This window comes from Epinephelus lanceolatus, chromosome 12 (genome assembly GCF_041903045.1).
Source record: "Epinephelus lanceolatus isolate andai-2023 chromosome 12, ASM4190304v1, whole genome shotgun sequence".
In the NCBI taxonomy this organism is placed as follows: domain Eukaryota; kingdom Metazoa; phylum Chordata; class Actinopteri; order Perciformes; family Serranidae; genus Epinephelus; species Epinephelus lanceolatus.
In genome coordinates this window covers 19,945,913-19,963,249 of record NC_135745.1, presented here as the reverse complement: position 1 = coordinate 19,963,249, position 17,337 = coordinate 19,945,913, and the positions used below count along the sequence as shown (strand labels likewise).

At 42.3% G+C, this 17,337-nt stretch overlaps 1 protein-coding gene across 3 annotated transcripts in view; it reads left to right on the top strand.

Annotated features, from left to right (window-relative positions):
* The window catches only part of LOC117272335 (rho GTPase-activating protein 29-like), a 34,831-nt gene that overhangs the window by 14,518 nt on the left and 2,976 nt on the right, over positions 1-17,337 (top strand). Inside the window, exons 3-20 of one of the 3 annotated variants that reach the window (XM_033651201.2) lie at positions 273-416; positions 5,300-5,396; positions 5,652-5,724; positions 5,966-6,026; positions 6,640-6,798; positions 7,991-8,055; positions 8,180-8,290; positions 9,460-9,540; positions 9,990-10,157; positions 10,314-10,451; positions 12,068-12,255; positions 13,704-13,873; positions 14,410-14,544; positions 15,045-15,143; positions 15,960-16,123; positions 16,403-16,591; positions 16,740-16,877; positions 17,051-17,283. In XM_033651201.2, coding sequence (XP_033507092.2) covers positions 273-416; positions 5,300-5,396; positions 5,652-5,724; positions 5,966-6,026; positions 6,640-6,798; positions 7,991-8,055; positions 8,180-8,290; positions 9,460-9,540; positions 9,990-10,157; positions 10,314-10,451; positions 12,068-12,255; positions 13,704-13,873; positions 14,410-14,544; positions 15,045-15,143; positions 15,960-16,123; positions 16,403-16,591; positions 16,740-16,877; positions 17,051-17,283 — 2,413 coding nt within the window. Of the gene's footprint in view, positions 1-272; positions 417-4,054; positions 4,383-4,491; positions 4,816-5,299; positions 5,397-5,651; positions 5,725-5,965; positions 6,027-6,639; positions 6,799-7,990; positions 8,056-8,179; positions 8,291-9,459; positions 9,541-9,989; positions 10,158-10,313; positions 10,452-12,067; positions 12,256-13,703; positions 13,874-14,409; positions 14,545-15,044; positions 15,144-15,959; positions 16,124-16,402; positions 16,592-16,739; positions 16,878-17,050; positions 17,284-17,337 lie in introns of those variants that run through there. The other 2 variants (XM_033651203.2, XM_078173091.1) reach the window with 2 other exon arrangements.

Here is a 17,337-nt window from a genome sequence, read left to right as displayed (position 1 = left end):
ATTGTCTGGATCAGACAAGGATGACAGCAGAGTTTCATAGTTTCAGAATTACAAGTATTTGTCAAGTAGCACATGTGGCTAAGAGCAAAGGAATGCTGAGAATTAATCTGACCTGTGACTCAAAATGTAGTGTGACGGCGGTGACTTTGACTAATAGATGAAAATGTGTGATTGCAAGCTGTGCATGGCAGTTGGGTTTCTGATTTGATTAAGCTTTTGTTGGTCTTGTCAAGGTCTTGATACTTACATGACCTGTGCATTCTCTTCTCCAGAGAATCCGGAAGGTCTCCAGAAGGTGGTGCAGGAGCGTTTGACAGAGCTGCTCCGCGTCCTCAAGGCTGTCATCGGCAAACATCAGACCCTCAACTCAGTGGACATCCTGGGAGCGGCTGGTACGGTCATTGCCAAGGTCAAAGGTCAGTAATTACTCACTAGCATGCATGGACGCACACAGACATGCAGGTAAAAACACCCAGGCGCCCACATGGTGCTCAAATATCTTGGCATGGAATCTCATTGTTGCATTACTGGTTCAGGCTAAGGGTCCACGTCAGTCTTTGAGACCAGTGTGGTAAATACCCCGCGGTAATATTTTATTACTCTGTTCTAGGTTAGCATGAGAAGTTATTACTGCTTCAGCAACAGATCTGTTTCCCTTCTTCGGAATGAATACAAACAAAAGGAATCTCAACTCACGAGTTCAGTCTGCTAGAAATGTGATCTGCTGCGAGGGTATTTCTTCACTTCACTTGCACACAAGAATCTCTACAGCAGAGACTACATGGCTGTAATTTGCATTCCATATTTCAGCGGCTGCAGAGGCCCCTTGGCAGGCTGCTTGTCGGTCAAGCACATCCACGTGTCCTCATTCTTTTCCTTGTTTTGTGACGTGTGCAGTTGTCTGTTGACAGCTCACCTGCCCTATCTTAATATCTGAGCTGAGACCTACTCCTTAAGAATGTTTAAGAATGCACGTCTGCATCTGTAGTCCTTTGAGTAGTGCCTCGACAATGCCTAGAATGCAAAAAGGAAACAAAAGAGATCCGGTGTTAGATCACCTAAAGGCATTATTGGTATTGTTGACTTGCTTTAATGACAGCACAGACAGTGACCCCTCACCAATAACTGTTTATATGATTTAAACACATTTATAAAGCATGTTTTTTTCTAAAGCACTCAGAAATTCCCTACTGATAATACCAATAGTGTTGCAGCAATCCAGTACACAGGTATCAGCAGAGGTGTAGTGCTGTTGGTTTTGGCCTATAGAAGTTCCCATGGCGGCATGTCAACATACATCAGTCAACTGTGACTAGAAAATGGAAGGATGTTTTGCTGCTGTTTCATCTTTACTAGCTAACTGTTAGCTAGCCATAGACTGAGAAAAATATTTAATCCACTGCTCAGCTCAAAGGCTACCGTTGGCAGCTTCTGGCAACTTTTAAGGAGGAATGGTTTCTTGCTTGTTACTCAGTGTATAAGCTGGTGTCATGACTCAGTCAGCATGCCTTAGATGTCAATATGACGACTTTGGCTATTCCATTACTTTTTATTGGCTCTCTCTCATGACAAATGCTTCAGTGATGACTGGATCTTAAAGCCCTCAGACGTGTGTATGAATTTCAACCAGCATCATTCCGGTGCGCTCTGGCAACTCCAAATCCTGGGGAATCGGCACTCATGCTGACCTTAATAAGTGGATTGGGTGGCTGCCATAATTTGATCAGTCCATAGTAAATACAGTTGTCAATCTTATCAGAAAATTCATATTTTTCACTATCAGTGACGTTTGTTTGGTTATGGCAAGCATATTTTTGTGCCACAATAATTCCCGATCTCATGTGAGCTCACATAAGCCCCATTACTTCTGGACAAAAAACCCACTAACACCTGCTAACACCTGGCTTTTGTATTTAGTGGTTAAGGTAACAATCAACATTCACTTCTGGAAGAAATGACTCCGCAATAGACATAGGTGTTTATCAGCTCCAGCTCTGATTGGCTCCAATCGGCAAAGATGGAAATGCGACACCCAGGTGGATGTGCTAATTTTAGTCCCTTTGCCGGCACGCAATGTTGGGCGACAACAAATTACCGTCTGTCTCATTCCAAGCAGCCCTCAAACATTGTTCAAAATTTTGTCCACAATGAGTTTGTGAGAGAGACTGAACAAGTCAAGACATAAAGAGAGGTAACCACTGACCTCCATGCTGCTACGGTTAACTGACCTGTTTCTGGCACGTCTGAGATGTGTGACAGTAGGCCTGAAAAGTGATACACCAGGAAAACAAAACAAAACAAAAAAAACAGAAGGGCATATTTGTCTACTGCGGAGCCGTGTACACAGCTCTGGTCTACTAACAGTGAGAAAGGATTTAATCACCCGTTTATAACGATTTCCTGCATCTTAAAAACTTGCATACACACGCTAATTTTGGTGGAAAAAGGGTAATACAAAGGATTTTGCAGAGTTCTGTGAAGTGAGGTGCACAGGTTTTAAATTTGGGGAAAAGAGCACACTTATATACCCTGAGTTAAGATATTGAATTTTTAGCTAGAGAGAAAAAGTTTGATTGATTTATTATCCCTCAGTACAAAGAACACATAACTCATTCAAGGTTTTACAAAATTTGTGAGTATGGTGACTTAATCACTGTCAGGAAAGAGTATTACTCAGATATTTATTACACTGTATGCTTAAGTGTCATAAAAATGTGCATTAATATCCTAACAGCGAAGAGTGATGGCGTCCTCTGCACAGTAAGGCAGTGCAGTGTGCCAGTGTGCCTATTTATTAAGGAAAGCCCTGTCATTAAGTCCTGCAGTAAATACAGTGTTTACATATCAAGTTGACAAGTGGAACTTGGAGATTTGCCTGTCCACAAGGGGGTGCTTTACATCACTGCACACCCTGGCTGGACTGTCCCTAATGGCCAGTAGGTAACACAATATTGACACAGTCAGCGAGCCAGAAGAGGCCCGAAAAGGAGAGGCTGAAAGAGGAATGAATCTTTGAGACATCAGAGATGAGGACTCAAAGGTTTGGATGATAACAGGCCTCGTGCGTCTCGGTGTCTTCTGAGTGTGTCGTCTCCTCACTCATGTTGCTCTTTGATGCTCGTGACACCTGGGGCATTTGGAGAGCTGCCAGAATTTACTGGAAAGAAATCCTCCTCCCTCCCTCCCTCCCTCTCCAAACACATGGTTGCCTAACCAGTTCTAAATGCCACTTACATGTAGATCTTATCCACTCAGACTGCTCTCTACTGTTGTTTTTTATCACCTGAAACTGTAGGCAAACTTTAATTAACCTGTAAATGTTGAGAACATATTCAGCTCCACTCAGCTGTATGATGCGAAGGGTTTCATGTCAGACAGAGACAGCTATTGTTGTATTAGCCATACTTCTTCTGCGTTTGTGTGTCATCAAAGATATGATCTTCTCACAGACTCTTGTTCAAGCCAGACCCAGACAAGGTCTCTTTCCTGGTCACATTTTGAGAGAGTGCTCATTTTTTTCTCCTTCTGAAAACCTGCAGGGCACTGCAATAAAAGTGTCAACTTCCTCAACTTATTGAAATTCTTTCCCTGTCTCTGTCCCCCTACGTCTAGGGAAAATGCTTGAAGCTGACGGAGTGTGTTTGTTTACTGCAATCAATCTTGAATGTCAAAGTCATTTTTCTGTCCCTGTGCTGATAAAGCTATTGTAGATTTATTTAATCTAAGAAAGGCATGTTGTGAACACTCTTGTATGCATTTTAATACAGTGTTTTCTTTAGCTAATTTACTAATAAATCTATTACATTTTAGTATTTTTTGAATGGCCTATCGAGTTATGTCAGGCTAGGATTGTCAGAAATTGATCAGACATGCTTTTAAGTCACTAAAGACATTTTTCAGGGGCTAATTGTCCCAGTTACAGCTCAGCCGTGAGAAAACAATGGCCCCTGTACTCGAATGATGCAGTTTCCATATTTCAATCATGACAAGGGGGGCAGAGCTCTGGAATCATTGTTATGAGACCCACAGGATGTCCTGAGGAAGAAGTCAGCGCAGAGTTGTACGCTAGCATTCAGGGCCAGAGAGGTGCACGGCAGGGAGGCTTGCACCTCGTCGTCTCCCCTCGCCTGGTGTCCTCAAGAGCCTCCCTAGATTGTGGGGTTTCCTCCCCATCTCAGGATGCCATGACCCTTTTATGCTTCGTCATACGCTGGAAATTTACTATAACCCAGCCACCTCTGACATGGATCGAATTTGCTCTCATGAAGAGAAAATGGAAGCACAAAAGCTAGAAAGCAGACTGGAAACTGGAACTGATTAGAGCTTCTTTTTTTTTCTGGTCCCAGTTACTACACAGCGATGTTAGGTGACAGAGAGAAGAGGTAAGTGTTGTCACAGTTTCGTGTAGTGTTACATGTCACAGAGCTCAAGCTGTGCGAGTGTTTCCTGTTGCGGGCAGACAGGAAGTACTCAGCTTAGTTGGATTTCACCGTGTTTTTGGTTCCTCTGATTGCTTTCTGCAAATGTCTTCTTGCTGAGTAAACTGTTTGCAGCCAAAGAAAGCTCCGTGCACACATCCTTGAAGATTTGTCAAGCTTATTGTTGTAAAATAGGCGGGCTTCTCGCTGACGGTAGATCTCAAAATAATGTGAACAATCGATTGCTTTTTCTGTGCATGATCGACGTTGAAGATGGTCTATGGGATCATAACACTCTGGAAAAAAAGAGGGAAGATTTGGGATTGTTTCTGAATATTCCTTGAACATCTGTCCTTGAAGGTCCTTGAAGCTGTTTAGAAGAACACACTCTTATTTGGTGGGAAGACACTGACTTCACACGTCACTGTGTTTAGACTGCTTCTGCTCTAATGGTTGTGGTTTTAAGCTGTTTTCATAGCATTGTCTTTAAAACTTGACCCCATGTAACCGCACAGAGGTTTAATTGTTTGTCTGTCGTCGAGGATAATGTCAACACTTACTTGAAACAACTTCAGCCCTTGTAGAGGCAATTTTAACAGGTCACTCACAAAAGCCAGACAGTTAACTATGGCCTCTATTACTTAGGATTGCAAAAGGAAAACAACAACAATGCACTGGGGCACACTGCTTTCATTTAATCTGCACATTCTTGCTGGTTTTGACTCTATTTTGAGCTATTGTTCCTGTGTTTATTATATCAGTAGGTAAGGCCTCATAGCCTCATAGCTGTGTTCATACATTTGTTGTATCATTGTGCTTACATAAGCTGGTATGTAATACAATTCAACTTTGGCTCAAGTGTATTTTATCTCTCCCCACAGGCATTAACTTCAAGGAAGTGAACCCAGAAAACTCAAAAACTATATTTGGCGAGATACACGCATCCATTGACACTTTGGCATTCACATTTGGCAATGTGTGAGTACAATGTTTGTGTACCTTTTCAACACCAGGTTTTACTACTTTCTGTGCAAGAAAAGCAGGGCAGGCTTCAGACAATTTTAACCATAAATCTTTCTGTCCTATGTATATGTTGTGTTTTGAATTGTAGATCTGCTTTTTGTTTTTTAATCAGAGTGAGAAACCACACACTTGACAGTTTATTACTAAACAGATTTCAGTTTTGACCATATCAAACTCCACCTCTGACATACATCTACATCTGCCCCTCAGAGTTTCTGACTTCCTTATGGGAGATGTGGACAGCGGCTCAGGGTTGGGGATGCCCCAAAACAGGAGAACCAGGGTGAGACACCATATTGCTTTTCCCAGCTCTCAGGCCTTACTATTTTTTTTGTTCTGAAACATGACAGTTCTCAAAAGGGTGCACTTAAAGCAGCAATTTTACTACGCCTCCATTTAAAAAAACCTCAGAGACTTTCCTTCTGTACTTAATTGGGGTGTTGAAAACCCCACTGCTTTTGATGTCTCACTTTGATTGTATGTCTGCTATGCCCTCCTTATAATCGGAACTGTCTTTTTCACAGTCTTTTGACAATCTCTCTGTGGATCCTGAGGGATATGTTTCAGAGAAAAGTGACCTTGTGGGTAAGTGGTATTCGCATTCTGTTATTTACCTCTGAGCAAAACTGTAGAATAAATGAGTCCTTAAGTGCAATAGCTAGTAATGGCTGCTTAACAAAGCATTTAATGGTTGCATTGTAGCCCAGGGCAGCCTCGAGTAACAGCTTGTGAGTTAACCGAGTGATTTAGGTTGTGGACTCTTGAATGCCTGAGGTAGACCCGCCCGAAGCCTCTGCTTCCACCCCTGTTATTTCTGTTGCTTTTTTCATTCTAGCTGCTCGTTTTCCCCTCTCCGTCCACATATCTGACATTCCTTGCCTGTTTAGGAGTAGTTCCGTGTGGGATGGGAAACACATGGGGTTTGTGTTAAATCAGATGGCGGGTGGCTGGGAGAGGTGCATCAGTGTAACCAGTCAAAAGAAAACAACGCCGTCGCAGTATTTGAAAAGATTCCCAGCACTTTCATATCCTCCTACACTGACCACTTTAACCTGAATGTGTTCTTTTTTTTATTTACCTCCCACACACGTCTGTTGGGATAGTGGAACTGAGACACATCAATCCAACGCTCTGCAATTTTCTTGATACCATGTGTTTCGGTTAACTTTGTTTTGATATTCGTGTCTCCTCTCTGCAGACTCTACAGGCCCAGAGGTGCTGTTGTCACGGGAGGAAGAAGTCGACTTGACCCTGCTGAAGAATGACAGCGGGGTGGAGTCTGCTCTACTCTACGCCAAGGCCTGGTCCAAGTATATCAAAGACCTTCTGGCCTGGATGGAGAAACGACTGGCTATGGGTGAGACATTTAGACTGTTGACGGTGCACTGGGTTGCAAAACAGGGTTAGGGCTTCATTCTAAATATTATGGGAAAGGATCTGATGATTGCTAACTTCTGAATTGTGGTAAAAATTCACTCCATCTTTTGTTGCAGTGCAGTGGAAACAAGTCAAAGAGAGTTATCTGTTAATTATATTTGACCCAAGACTGAAGCAACATTTTCAAATCAGACCCCTGAGTCATTATAAGCCTTTTGACTGTTAATTAAGGTTAGAATTTAGAAGCATGTCGACAGTTTGTAGGCACTTTATAGCCATTTAGTCTTGGTCGTACAGAAGGCAATTCTGCTCAGTCAGTCAGGAATAAGGGCTTAGCTCCTTTATACCCAACGGCAAACTTGATTAAAATGCAGAGATGGTGTTTTCCTACACATCATGAAGCTGTGATGATCGGGAATAATGAAGCAATTAATCACAGAACGTTAACTGGTCACGGCAAGACAACTGGAATTTTTTAAAATTTTTTCTACTAAATATACATTATTCACAATATCACAGAGTCTAAAGCCACTTTTACAAAGCCAGATCAAGGCGGGAATGTTCCATCATTACCTTGTAATGTCCTTGTGTCCTAGGACAGGATTGTTACACCTTTAAACCTGCAGCAGAGGTAGTAACAGAGTCAAAACCACGTCCGCGTAAAAAGGACAGCCAGCACTAGAGGACTTCACACACATACACACACACACTTGACACCAACGCTTTTCTGTTATACATCACACCTCTTTTGCTTCCTGAATGCAGGCATGCTATCTAGAATTACACACTGGAGCAGCGTTATGCTGGTGTTGTTTGGTTCAGTGTAAGAAAACAGGAGTAATGTACAGTCTTGTTTTCAGCAGTGTTGCTGAAGCTCTGTGTAAAAGGGGCTCATGTATGCTTATGCTTCAATTGACCATCGACAAGCCTTTGGAGGGCTACACCTTTATAGGGGTCCTAAAGCTCCTGCTGATATCTATTGAGAATCTATATTCATACTGCAGCCTGAGCAGAAACCATTTGCCTGTTTGCCTTACTGTTTGTTCCATTTATAGTGATACCTACTTAGTTCTCTTAATTGTGTTCACTGTAAGATATATGTGATATAGTGTAATGTAATAACCAAATTAATTCCTGTATCACCTGAAGCTCATGAACTTTTTCTCTTTCAGATATTGAGTACGCCAAAAGCTATGCCAAAATGGCTGAGTCTGCAAAGACTCTGGCGAGTCAACAGGTAACTGAATATTTAGTTATAATGTGCAGCTAGTCTTAGTTATTACCTCATGTCACCATATCAGAATGTGTATTTATGTGAAATTGTTTTTTCGATGTTAATTTCTTCTTTTCATTTGCCCAAGGACTACATGCCATTCAGCGACATCTACGTTTCCACATTCAAGAACGACATTGAATACAAACAGCTGCTTATTCAAACCGCAATGGCTCTTCAAACCAATAAATTCATGCAGGTAAGAGTGACAGGAAGTGTACTGGAGCCCACATAGAGCACTCAAGTCTGTTACCGTATCCAGCTTCAAAACAGTTGGGCGTACCTCAGACCTTCTGTTGCTGGATTCATTTCAGCATTTAACAGGCAGTGGTTGTCTCATGAGGCAAAGGCATGATTTTTTTTTCTCAGACAGTGAGGCACATAAAGAGAGCACAGAAATTAAAGACCTCTGGTCTCAAAAAAGATTGTGCCTCCTGTGCAAAATGTAGCGCTCTTAAAGGTATACTATGCAGGAATTGTGGGTTACTGCTTGTAAATGCAACATTCAAACTTGGCTGCTCCACCCTACACTGCTTATATGTACACAGCAAGCTACTGTACAATTAACATTACATGGAAAAGCCAATGCTTTAGCTAGCTAACTAAGCTAACTGCTAGCACCTACCTATCCAAAGGAAAACAAGCCATCTCAGTGTTGCTCTTCATCCCCATCCGAAGGGGAGGATGGGGAAGTAAATGCCAACGCTAGATACAATCTCATTTTGGAATGAGCTTTGTTCGTCTGGTGTTTCCCCTGCTATAGTGTAATTTTTTTGTAGCTTCCTCTTGGATGTGTGCCGCCACTACCTGTTCACTAATAGTTCTGACCTCACCTGCACACAGGTTTTGGCTGGGAGCTACATGTGCGTAAACCAGCAAAACGAGAAGAAAATTAGAAAATACAGGAGGAGGGCAGGGTCTCTGCAGATAAATACAACACCACACACTTTTAGTGGGTCATAAGTAATGATTGAGAGGGATTCTTTTCATATGAGTCTATAATTCTAAGGAAACTCCTGCGTAGTATACCTTTAAAGTAACGGGCACAATTTTATGTCACTAAAAAGCCACATTCAAGTCAGTAGTTTGTTGATTTTGTTTATTTTTTTGTGTCTTTCTTGTTAACACACTATCCCTGGGCCCTTTTGGGTCTTGTCATTTCCATAGCAGTTCAAATCAGAAAGCCTTTCTGTAATCCCTCAGTCGACAACAGTAATATTCTGTGACAGCACTCGCTGATCAGGAAGCAAGCGCCTCTGATAAAGTTAACGTCCTTATCTTTAGTGTGAAGCTTTTGAGAATATTCAGAAAAACTCCTCTTGAAATTGTGCACCTCAGTGTAATTGTTGACCTTCCATCTCCTCTCAGCCTCTTCTGGCCCGTAAGAATGAACTTGACAAGTTGAGGAAAGACATCAAGGAGCAGTGGCAGAGGGAGCAAAAGAAAATGGTATGTAATGAGTCCCTTTTTTCCACACACACTGTAAGTTACACACTATTAGCATGATAGCATTGTGACCTGTGAAAGCAGCATTTCACATTAAATGCTACAATGTGGTCAGCCAGCCAGGAAATTGTCAGATGCGTAAATGTCAGTGCAGCTAAACTGATGGAAAACAATTCAGCAAAAGTACAAAATCAATTCTAAATTTGCATCATTAGTGATATGTAAGAATAGGCCTTTGGATGGTAACGAGAAATGAAAGTCTGTTTTGTTCTTTCAGCAGTGTTTGTTTAATAATTGTACTATTTCTCAATGCCTTGGCTCTTCACAAATTTTACTGTCACTTCACATGCAAAGTTAATCAACCTCAAAGATGTGCCTGGTTATAATATATGACAACTGTTGCACACCAGCGTCACATGGGTTTACGTGGTTAGTTTGTGTGGTTTTGGCAGCAAGACGCAGACGCAACCTTGCGTAAGGCACGAGTGCTGAAGGCCCAGAGGAGAGAGGAGTACCAGAAAGCCCACTCATCTACCAACCGCTCCCAGGAGGAGCAGTCTAATGCTGGTAACAAACAGCTGGAGAAGAAGAGGAAGCTAGAGGAGGAGGCTCTGCAGAAGGTATGAGAGGGAAAAGATAGGGGGAAATAATTAGCTGTCAAACTTGGTCTTTGCAGCCGTGCATTGCAGTTGAATTCCTGCACGCTCAGTGTACTTAGCAATTCAGCGTTTTCTCCACGTCCTAACACTGTTCTCTGTGTCCATTGTTGTGATCAGGCGGAGGAGGCACAGGACCAGTACCAGAGCTGTATGGCTGACGCAGGCGTCAGGCGGATGGATCTGGCCAACGCCAAGAGCACCATCCTCACACAAATCCGAGAGATGGTCTTCCAGTGTGACCTCACACTCAAAGCTGTGAGTGGGCAGTACATGATATTAGTGTCAGCTAACAAGCCAATGATCTGAGAGAGGAGACTGGATTGTTCAGTAACATTTAGTTTGTTTATACAAATATCTTGTAGGTGCAAATGCATGATAAATTGTAAATGCATTAATTTTACTTTCAGTATGGTACCAAAAAGTAACCCTTCAGACATGGTACCTAGACCCTAGGTTGGTTTAGCATTTCCACCGCAAACAGTACTCTTTCATGTGGGCGGGGTTGTTGTCACTCTGCTCCGTCCAGCAATCATTGTATATCCTCCTTCATCAGTCTGCACCTCATTTATCATCCACAGAACAAGGTTGAACATTTTCAGAACAAAATAAAACAGGCTGCAGTGAGAGTCTCTCGTCATGGGATATTTAAAAATAGCAGGTTTGTGCATTTAGTCCTTCTAAGGCAGGCTCAGGGATTTAGTGTTGCTGGAGCCCACAGGAACAACGCTCCCCAATGCTTTTTTTTCTCTCTGAGTAAAGATTGGGATATATGCAGTTCACAAAATAATTAATATATATTTATAAAAGCTTGAAGATCGACTCATTACTAAGAGTGCATGTGATTCAAGAGAGACAATAAAAACTAATGGAATGGTCAGAGTTGTCACAGTGAAATTTAAGGTGTGCTGATGGATTCAACAAGTTAACGTTCCACCTTGAAAGCTGCCGGCAGTCGGCCCAGCAAATTCATTCGTTATTTTTTGTCTGACTCCAGCTGCTGCAAGAGGCAGCAAGATAACCTTTTGTTTTATAGGTTTACTAATATATTTAAAACTTTCCACGGTATGAACAGTGGTTACATGAGCCTCAAAAAACCAGCCACAACTCAGCCCTGAGCAAGAGTGCTGTCCACTATCAGCAGACTGCAGTGTTCACAGCTCCACCTTTTAGTACCAGATCTGTGTGCTAGGTACCCCAACCGAGGGGGGACCAGAAATGGGGATGGTACGGAACGGTTCCATTGGTACCATCCACAACTTTTCGCTGTTGAAATGGGTAAAAAACAAAAAGCGTACGGAACTGAACTGTACCTTTCTGTACCTTACTATACTACTTGGTGGAAACAGGGCTTTAGTAGCCCCACAACCCAAAATTGAAACACAAGATTAAAACTTGAATTTCAGTTTCACTGAATGATATCTTAATACAAGGACTAACACTAACAACAACACTACATTCATGTTTTTAATGGTTTGTTAAATTTAGAATCAATTAAGAAGCACAAATGCTATTTTTTTGTCTTTGTAGCTCAAAGTCTCCTATATTGAATTTGAATTTACATAATAACTACCCTGTGTTGTGCTTCTTGTCTAAGCTCAATCTAATAAGGTCTACCAAACTGAGTGTTAAAAACAGATTTCAGAAATACTTTCAGAACTTGACAGATTGCTTACTGCATTACAGATTACTGTACTGGATGCTTGGTCAAGTTCTCAATCTTGTTTATTTCCCCAATGTTTGTAGATTTTCTGGTTTAAATGGTTATTTTGCACATATTGGAGGGGTAGAATAGAGATTAGTCACTAACCTAATCTTTCATTCATTCTCTCAGTGAGTAAATCACTCACTTAACTTGTCATGTCATTCCTCAGGTGACAGTGAACTGGTTTCAGATGCAGCAGCAGCAGATAGTGTCCCTCCCTGCCCACTACCAGGCCCTGACTGAGAGCGCCAAGTTGTACGAACCGGGTGAATGTTACGCCGAGTTTGTCCGGAACCTGCCCAAAAATCTGCCCAGAGAGCGCGTGCACTTAGACTCCATCTCCTCTGACAATACCAGGTACCAAGAACTGTGGAGGCATACTAAGACTTTGAAAATGGCGATGGTGACAATGATGGTGATGAAACTGCTTGACTATAAATGACAAGGTTGGCTTTAGTATATTCTGCAAAAACAGGAAATCAGACTTAATCTCCTCAGCTTTTCAGCAGTTACCTCATGAATTCTGCTTACTCCTTCATTAAGGTTTATTGTAGTTTAAACGCAGTCATCACAAGGCACACTGTTGCACATGTGGCCATATCATGAGACATTGTTAAATGAGTCCAGCTGAGGTCATAATTTCACGATGAAAAAAGTTATTTTGGATCAAACTTCAGTTTTAGATTTGAGTATTTCAAAATCCCTCCAAGTGACTCCTGCTCATTTAGAAGTTGTTCATAGCCCAGTTCTCCTTTCAGCAGAGGTAACACTGAGTCAGAGTCAGAGGAAGCGGGAGAGAGAGAGAGAGAGAGAATCGAGGAGAGACAGAATGCGTGTTGAATTTGTTGCCCTTCCTCAGGAAATATCTGTGGCGCAGGCTGAATGCAGCAGGGGAGATTGTGAGCGTGAGAGTTTGGCTCTGGGTTAGAGCTGTCCCTAAGACTCTGCTTAAATTGTTAAAGCAGTGTCAGAACCAGCTTCCCACGCACACACACACTCATTACCGCTAACAAAATAAGCAATACTTCACTTTCTTAGTAGCGAGCAAACAGTTAGATTAATGATGTTATTGTAGCTCTCTTAGGTAGAGTGGAGTGTAAATCAAAAGTGTTGACATTGATTGACACATATCTTTGTGGCTTAAATGTAAATTTAAATCAAATTTGTACTTCCATTATTGTGAAGCCACTGATGTGTTGAATGACATTACATGTAGCAGTGGTGTGTCGGCTGGGCATATTTCAGTTTCTGTTCCTGATCTTCGCTTTCAGTCTGACTGCCTGCCTATAGTGCAGCTTCTAAGTCTGGAAGTTCTTTTAAGTTCTTTTATCAACATCTGTTAGCAACTAGTGGATTATAAAAACCTCTAGGGGTCCACAGAACAGCTTTAGTTAGCCTGTAATAGACAGAAACATATGTCCTTTGAAATGAATTGGCTAGCTAATACTGCAGGAATCCTACAGGTGTGTCGTGAAGAGGTAACATAATACACTGAAGCACTCTTGATAACACAGCTGTCAGATACAAAGTTGGCATATCAGATAGAAATGTGTCATGCTTGTTTGTTCATAACACAGGTGGTGGGTGTTGGCAAAACAGATTACATGCCAGAAAATGAAAGCCAAAAATCTCAGTGCCCGGAGAAGTTATAATTTAGTTACTGGTGTTGATCACCGATCTTGTCAAATCCCCACAGATACACACCGTGTAATATAATAACACTGAGCTTTTGGGACAATAGAAATCTTTCTCACTGCTAAGTTAATCACTCCTAACCTCAAATGCTGACTTGTTTATTTCCCCAGGTTTGTGTTCAACAAAAGGTCAGTGGGCAGCACTCATTCCTCCCATGGCAACCTGTCGCAGGCATCCATCACCTCCTGCGACGTGCTGAGCGGAGACGAAGCGGACAATCTCCTACACCGGCCTGCAAAGATAGGCGAGCGGAGGTCTAACAGCAGCACGGACATACAAGGTGCTCATTCAGTGATTAATGTGAACACAAGGGATGATCACAAGCCGCACAATGATGGGCTTTGTGTTTAGAGGCGCTATGACTGCCAGCAGACTTCAGAGAACATCACATGTGATACTTACTTTTGCAGTAGGAGTCACATTATGACACATTTAGGTGTAAAGTCTGTCAGTTATGGATTAAACTAGCACATTTTAGAAGCTGAGTGATCCCCAAGCCTAAAATAATTGTCGCTGCGTGATGGACAGCCGAAACTGGGTCAGATCAAACCTGCAATCCCGCCTTTATTTTTACACATGATCCTTTCAGGGACTGGCCCCGCGTTCTGAGTCATGGAAATGTTCTCAGGACTAAAATCATAACAGTTGTGTGCTGCTTACTTGTCATAAGTCTAGAATATCTTAGTAACCACTTCCCTCTGAAAATAACTGAAACTGGCACTAAGAATATCGCTTAACGGGAAGCTGTCATTTCGCTGTATTTCCTTGTTGTTATTCTGTGTGTGTGTAACTGGTGGTTTGTGTGTTTTCTTGCAGCGCTCAGAGGCCAGGCCACGCTACGAGCCTGGGCTTCCAGTAGTCAGGGGAGCCAGGGCGGGATGTGCAGCGACTCGGAGAGTGCGGGAGGCAGCAGCGAGTCAAGGTCCATGGACTCCCCCACCGCCAGTCCAGGTGAGAGGAATTTACTTTGAAAGTTTTTGAATCTGTAAAAGAGCTTGGGGTATTTGCACATGGGTATGAGATAAGAGATAAGAGATAAGATCAAGACAGAAAACCACTCAAACCATCTCACTTAAAAGATAAAACATATTGTAAGTGAGACGATAAAGATGGTGAGAAGATAAAAATAGCTTGAGTTCTGTATCCACATCAGAACAAACCTAAAAGGAGAATGAAGCTGTCATGATGTTTGTTTTTATAATTACAATCTTTTCAGTTCCTCGTTGCACAGCAGACCCACGCACTACTCATCTCTGGTTGATGCACTTCCTTCTACAGCTGAAACTGCTCGCCACACTGTGCAAAGCTATGACATGTAACAGTAAATGAAGACATGCAGAGTGAATCTGTTCTCTGTGCTGCACTGGGATACTGAGCTTGTGCCAATGTATTGTAAAACTGTACTTTACAATCAGTCAGTGAACATTGTTGACTTTTATCTACATGTGCAGGTGACTTTAAACGACGGCTGCCGAGGACTCCCTCCACTGGGACGATGTCTTCCGCTGATGACCTGGATGAAAGAGAGCCACCATCGCCCTCAGATAATGGTAAGGCACGTGTGTGTGTGTGTGTTCTGACTCATGTTTCATGCCTCCCCTTATCCCCAGGCAAATGCATGCTAATGTGCAATTTTGGGCTTATATCTGCAGTGACACAGCCAATGTGTGTTCACTTATGTGACAGTGAGGGGAGGGAGAAGTAGTGAGAGGTGACTGCACAGCTCATATAGTGCTTTTTCATGGGCCTGACTGTGCGTGGGTTTCGCTTACATGAAATGTTTTTACACTCGACAGAGCCGCACAGATTGGGGTCATGTTAGTTTTGGCGTATGGCCTCAGCTTACACTTCCTGTATGTATGCAGAGCTCTCCCCGTCAGCGTATGTGCTTATTTTCTCGTCGAGATTTGAAGCAGCAGACCGGCTCTTCTATTCAACCTAATCTTTTGAAAATATTCTTGTGAATTGACTTTTAATGGCACACATGATAAAGGAGCACAAGTATGCATAAAATATCAGCTCTGTGTATTTTTAAAGCAGAATATGGCTTCAGCTAATTTTGTATGCCCAGAGGTTTTCTGTTATTTCATCATTTGGTTAAGTGGCCGTGACGGTTCTGTTTATTTTGTCCTAAAATAATCACATCTCAATTTAATCTTTTCTGTTTTGACTTGTCCCACACTTGTGAATTTTCTGAATTGAGCCATACATTAAAGTGTTTATAACCAGAAAATAAAACTACTTCAAGCTACCATTTCTGTTGTGGTGTTTCATCAATAAGAGTTATTTTTCCAACTGCACTAACAGGAAGTCAGCATGAAGTCACCTGTCTACTAAGTTCCCTAATCAGCAGCTCTGATTTTCAGGTCTGGCTGAGATGGTGACAGAGACGGCCAGTTCTCCGGGTCCCTTCCGAAACGCTCAGATGTCCAAAGCTGCTCAAACGCATAAGCTGAGAAAACTACGAGCCCCGTCTAAGTGCAGAGAGTGTGATAGCCTGGTGGTTTTCCATGGAGCCGAGTGTGAGGAGGTACAGTACAGTTTAATTTTATAGCAGCTCATGATTCTTATACATTGCAGCAATCACAAATAATCATTTAACGTAGTATGTATTAGCAATGGTTAATGTAGCAGATGTAGCCACTGTGTTGCCAATTGGCCGCTGACTTCTATTTTGAGATGAAAAATATTGTAAAGTAAAGACATAAGGACAACAGTTGTTTTATTTGTAAAAACTGTATTAAGTACTAATGAATCAGCCGCTTTATATTTCTTTATTTAAATGTCTCTGTCTCCTTTCCTCTGCCAGTGCTCTCTGGCCTGCCATAAGAAGTGTCTAGAGACGCTTGCTATCCAGTGTGGCCATAAAAAGCTACAAGGCAGACTGCACCTGTTCGGTATCGACTTTGCCCAAGCAGCAAAGAACAGCCCAGATGGTATCCCTTTTATCATCAAGAAGTGCACTTCTGAGATTGAGAGTCGAGCCCTCAATATCAAGGTACACTTAGTTCTCCTTGTACATAGCCGTGGTGTTTTGGATTGTGGTGCTTTTTCAAGCTTTGCACGTTGGAGGTGTTTTATCATTTCACATGGATATGTCATGATTGTCTGTTATAATATATAATATATCTGTTTATTCCTCACAGGGGATTTATCGTGTGAATGGTGCCAAATCACGTGTTGAGAAGCTCTGCCAGGCGTTTGAAAACGGGAAGGACTTGGTCGAACTGTCTGACCTCTCACCTCACGACATCAGCAATGTCCTCAAACTCTACCTGAGACAGGTGCGTCTTAAAATCTCACTGAACAGTTAAAAGGGATCTCATTGTTGAGCTGTTAGCTTTGACTGTTTTATTTGTACTTATTTTAAATAACCTTCTCTTCAGTATACACTAGTACACAACAGTTTCCACTGCTAAGAACACACAACACATTACCGCTTGCCTTCTGTGTACAGTTACCAGAGCCGTTAATCCTCTATCGATACTACAATGACATCATCGGCCTGGCCAAAGAGTGCCAGAGAGTGATTGTGGAGGAGGCAGACAAACCTCAGAGCCCCCCAACGGGAGAGAAAAGCGGGCCGAGCGTCCACCTCAACAGAGTCATTTTCAAGATCAGAGACCTTCTCCGCCAGCTGCCGACAGCCAACTACAGGACTCTGCGCTTCCTCATAGCACACCTCAACAGGTAAGGGCTCGAAACAAACACCCAGTGCTCGTCTAGAGTCAGGATTTCTGTCTG